The 4,993-nt window shown below is 49.1% G+C and overlaps 1 protein-coding gene across 1 annotated transcript; it reads right to left on the bottom strand.

Moving 5' to 3' along the window:
- Positions 1 to 929: 929 nt before the first annotated feature.
- Positions 930 to 4,773, bottom strand: LOC311250619 (transcription factor Sox-9-like). Its single transcript, XM_084342469.1, has 3 exons — positions 3,969 to 4,773; positions 3,491 to 3,741; positions 930 to 3,243 (listed from the first exon to the last, which is right to left on the bottom strand). The coding sequence occupies exons 1-3, from the start codon at positions 4,394 to 4,396 to the stop codon at positions 2,420 to 2,422; spliced, it is 1,503 nt and encodes a 500-aa protein (XP_084198595.1). The 5' UTR covers positions 4,397 to 4,773; the 3' UTR covers positions 930 to 2,419.
- Positions 4,774 to 4,993: the final 220 nt, after the last annotated feature.

The following is a 4,993-nucleotide window of genomic DNA, read 5'->3' as shown; positions in this document are numbered from 1 at the left end:
AGAACTGTTATTCACATTCTGTTGATATTGTTTTGTAAGTTTTCAACTGAAATTCTTATTATACACTGCAATACATATTGCAGTTTTAATCTCAAACCGCAAATAACCATCAGTTAGCATATCTAGTTTTTTGTAGAGAAAGTCTGTGATAAAGTGATGATAGTGATGCACTTTTAAGTAGCAGACAGCAGACCTCTGACATGCTCAAACAGAATAAAATGAGTAAATAGTGAAAGCCACAGAGCTGATATTTATTGATTGCCTGTTGCACTGCGTTGCATCAGACTGTCTTGTATGTAACTCCATCCATATCCACCCACGCTGGGTTTATATTCCAAATGTGGTTTAGAAACTAATAAAAAAATGGTATAATCTCAGTTTTCAGCTCGGTCTTTGTGCAGTCTGAGTGACTACTACAGGTTTTAACATCCCACCCTGGGCTAATACATGAAAGGAACCTGATGGGGACTTATTACTAGAAATCATTCACATACAGTCTGTGTTACACTCCATGTTTTCAGCGTGTAGCTTGTTTGCGTGAATCTCTTCCTCCCCCACCAGGATTTTAACGAAGCAGGACCTGCTCACCCCGCTTTCACTCTCTCCCAAGTGTCTTCTATTGACATAAATTTTGCCTCTTTTCAGTAGTTTTACAGCACTTGCTCTATCCCCCTCCAGGTCCCCCAGAGCCTCGACCCCCTGCTGCTACCAGCTGACGGGGAAAGAGGGAGGAAGAAAATAAAAGCAGGGGGAGAAAAAAACAGGGCTTCTGGGAAAACAAACACTAGTCCTGCTTCTTGGCTCTCGTCTCTTAACCCTTTCACTGACTCTGGCGTTTGGAAAACACAAGGATCTGTTGGACGGTGCTTCAGTGTCACATGTGCTGTTGCATAACTGAATGTTTTAATCCAGAGATGAGTCATTTTTTTAATAGCATTTTCTTTTTTTATTGCAAATACATATACAAAAGATTCTTTAAAGACAGTACAAATACATGGCGAGATCACAGAAGAAAAAAAAATAAGAGTTCTTTGATATGGAGAGAAAAGGAAATGGAGCTTGCAGAGCAGAAAGGATGGACGGTCCCTCTGGTGATGGCACAAACAAAAAACAAAAAAAAAGCCAGAACAGAATAACTGAGATAACATTTTCCAGTTCTTTCAGCCATAGTTTAAAGTCCAACTCAAAAGGAAATTCACAAATAACAAATAAACCGTACACATTTCGTTAGATATCCCCCCCGACGCTCAGAAAAAAGGCAAATACATACTTAAAATAGACATTTACAGAAGATAAATAAACCCAAAAAAAGACGATTACAGCGTGTACCATTTTATCTAAGTACCCCCTGGGCTGAAAATGTAACAAAAAAAAGGGGAAATTATATGCCGTCTACATTGCAAAGAGGACAATTCATTAGTTATAAGAATAGTATGCAAAATAATTACTTTGAAATAAAATTAAAGCTAATAAATAAATAAAGTTTTAAACTGGATTTGAGGGGGTGAGGGGAGCGATTTGGACACCAGCGTGGTGGGAGACTGCAGGCGGGCGGGGGGAGGGGGGAGGGCACCCGAGGGGTCAAAGGTGACTTCCTGTGGCTGTCAAACACACGCTGTTGGACGGTAAGTGTAATCTCAGCTGTGGCAAATCGCGCACACGCTCGCTCGCTCGCAACGCACGCAAACACACACACGCATACAAAAGGTTGGATTAAAAATGTAAAAGATCCAAGGCACGGATGGTGGAACGGGCTGCAGTCCCCCCCCGACGTGAACAGCACAGCGTTGTGAAAAAGCGAGTCTCTCCTCTCCTTCTGTGTATTGCCTAACAGCTTCTCCGACGGTCGTGACACATAACTCGAGGAAAAGAATAATAAATCGACAGCTTAAATACAAACCATACTCGCTGGATGGCACAAGAAAGAGCAAAAACAAACACAGACGCTTGTGTGAAAATCAACAGAGAACCAGAAACTGCACTACCATGAGTGGTTAGTAGCTGAACGGTTTCAAATATAAAGCCTTTTTGTTTTCGTATCTACAGGTACAAATAATTACCCAAACCCTCCCCTCCCCCACGGGTTACAGACTGCCAGCGTATGAATGGAGAAACAAAAAGAAAAACATACACAGTACCTACTGAAATATCAACAATCAATAAGTCCTCACAGAGGATTTTCCTAAGTCTTCTCATCTCTCTAAAAATATATATAGTTTCTATCAAGATACAATAGCAAGGCACGACGTGAGCCAATCACAAGTCCAGCTCTCCTCTTCGTCCGATTCAAGTGTCTGAGTCAGGGAGCAGCCCCGGAGGACGAGCTCTCCCTGGGGTAAAGTGTTTTGGAGTGTGTGTGTGTGTGTGTGTGTGTGTGTGGCTGTACATGTCATTGTTCGTGTGTGTGTGTGTGTTGAGCTCAGGGTCTGGTGAGCTGGGTGTAAACCGGCGCCTGCTCCCAGTGCTGCGGGCTGCTCTGTGGGATGGAGGGAACCCCCGCGTTGTCGGCGATGGGCGTGTACATGGGCCTCTGGCTGGGGCTGCTCATGTAGCTGAAAGTCGAGTACAGCCCCGAGCCCTGCCCCGCCCCCGCGTGGCTGTAGTAGGAGGCGGCGGCAGAGGCGGCGGTGCCCCCCTGGTGGTCGGAGTAGTCGTACTGCTGCGCCCTGGAGATGGCCGGGTAGGAGGAGGAGGGGCTGTAGTGCTGCAGGTTGAAGGGGCTGTAGGCGACGTGCTGCGGGGAGCCCTGCTGCTCGCTGTAGTGGCTCGGGCTCAGCTGCTCAGTCTTGATCTGGGTCCTGTGCTGGGACGCCGCCGCCTCTGAGGCGCCGCCGCTGCCCAGGGTGGTGAGGGTGTGCTGCTGCTGCTGCTGTCCCTGCTGGTTTTGGCTCTTGGCCATCCAGGCTGCGACGCCACCCGCCTGCGGGCTGACAGGAGCGCCGCTGCTGATGCTGTAGGTGCCGGTGTAGCTGACCGGGGTGGTGTTGCCAGGGCCGCTCGCAGAGCCGGGGTGGCCGTTGGGAGGGAGGTACTGGTCGAACTCGTTGACGTCGAAGGTCTCGATGTGGGAGATGACATCGCTGCTGAGCTCGCCGATGTCCACGTCGCGGAAGTCGATGTTGAGCTGGCGTCCGACGGGGCCATCGGGGAGAGAGCGGAGGCCTCCTTCACGCTTTAGGTCCATCTTGCCTGAGCTGACATCGGTCTTTGGGGTGGTGGGAGGGGTGGGGGGCCCCTGGGAGCCTGGAAGGAGAAAAAATGAATGATGAGATTTTGTATTCTGTGTGCATTCAGTATTCAATTTGGTACTTTTAAAGCTTTTTAAGGAAACCAACAAGGGAATAAAACACATAAAACTTTAGATGTATCTTAACTTTTTGAATGATCAGCAGAGAGAACATGAGGCATTCAAACAAACACTTGTACACAAGTAACTGTGCACCAATTTCTGTTGGGACTGGAAAAAAAAAATACATGTCTTTCTGCTCACCTGAGTGCTCACCCGGAGAGTGCACCTCTCCCATGCTGGAGGCCGGGGAGTCCGCCTGCTGGAGAGCTTTGAAGATGGCATTGGGGGAAATGTGCGTCTGCTCGCTGCCGTCCTCCGACTCGCCCTGCCCGTTCTTCACCGACTTTCTCCGCCGGGGCTGGTATTTGTAGTCCGGGTGATCCTTCTTGTGCTGCACCCGGAGCCGCTCAGCCTCCTCCACGAACGGCCGCTTCTCGCCTTCGTTGAGAAGTCTGTGCGTAAAAAGGACCGTTAATGCACTGTGATTATTAACGGTGCGCTGCCTTAAATGCTTTATTCCAATACAATTACTGTGCGCACAGTTAGTCATGCAGTTGATTCAGTCTGCAGAGAAGATACAGTGCAAATGTACAATGGAAATAAGAAAAACTCAATTAAAAAAAACCTCACTGGACTCTAAATCGGTGCGTAAAAGCTAAAAATCAGAGCCTCCACTCACCTCCACAGCTTCCCCAGAGTCTTGCTGAGCTCCGCGTTATGCAGGTGTGGGTACTGATCCGCCAGCTTCCTCCGCGCAGCCTGAGCCCACACCATGAAGGCATTCATCGGTCTCTTTACGTGAGGCTTGTTCTTAGAGGATCCGTTAACGCGCACCGGCATAGGCACGAGGGTCCAGTCGTAGCCCTTGAGCACCTGGGACACGGCGTCGCGGATGCAAGCGGGGAACTTATCTTCCTCGTCCTTCTTGAAGTCTCCGTCCGCCCGGAGCAACCCGTTCTCCGACGGCCGGGTGTTCTCGGTGTCGGAGCCCGAGCCGGACGGGCACGGAGAGCCCGCGGAGTCCTCGGACATGCTCGGGCTCGGGGCGTCGGAGAGACACTTGTCTTGTTCCTCCGTCATCTTCAGGTAAGGGTCGAGGAGATTCATACGCGAAACTGTTTGGTACCAAATTACGCGTGAAAACGGGTCGGAGTTATTTCTGCTGTCTCGCGAGAGGAAAAGCCTCTAATGGACTTTACCTTGCCAGGATGCTCAAAGTCTTTACACTGAGAGAAATGCACACACAAAAAAATGCAACTGATTCTCCTTTGCTCCCGTGCGTAAAAAACGATTTTGGAGTGTCTTTACGCATGAGCTTGTGACAGACTCCGAGGATGAGCGTGTTTTTTTCTGCAGGAGGATCCGCGCGTGAAAGGGCAAAACAAAAAAAAAACACAAGCCAGCTGGTGAGAGTTTACTTTCAACTCTGTGAGGATGAAACGGTAAAGTGCTCCTTTTCTGGTCTCCAAGTACAATCCCCAGGACGCGTGAGTGCTTTGAACTGCAAACCTTCTGCACGCGGGCTTTATAAGAGCTCACCATGCCGCACAGGAACGCCCGCTGATTGGACGGCAGCACGTGACGCCAAAGTGTAGGAATTTGATCCCGTTTCTGCCCCCTCTCTCCTGAGCAGCACAGAAAACACACACACACACACAGTCACTTTCTCTCAAACATACACACACTGGCCACCAGCCTGTTTAT

Source organism: Pagrus pagrus (genome assembly GCF_965226575.1).
Source record: "Pagrus pagrus genome assembly, chromosome: 21".
Classification (NCBI taxonomy): Eukaryota; Metazoa; Chordata; class Actinopteri; order Spariformes; family Sparidae; genus Pagrus; species Pagrus pagrus.
The sequence above is the reverse complement of the archived record's forward strand: the minus strand, read 5'-3'. Positions and strand labels throughout refer to the sequence as shown.

Coding starts and splice junctions, on each gene's coding strand:
- LOC311250619 (XM_084342469.1), bottom strand. CDS start 4,396: ATGAATCTCCTCGACCCTTACCTGAAGATGACGGAGGAACAAGACAAG. Junction 3,742..3,968: donor ACTCTGGGGAAGCTGTGGAG/GTGAGTGGAGGC, acceptor TTTTACGCACAG/ACTTCTCAACGAAGGCGAGA. Junction 3,244..3,490: donor CTCTCCGGGTGAGCACTCAG/GTGAGCAGAAAG, acceptor TTCTCCTTCCAG/GCTCCCAGGGGCCCCCCACC.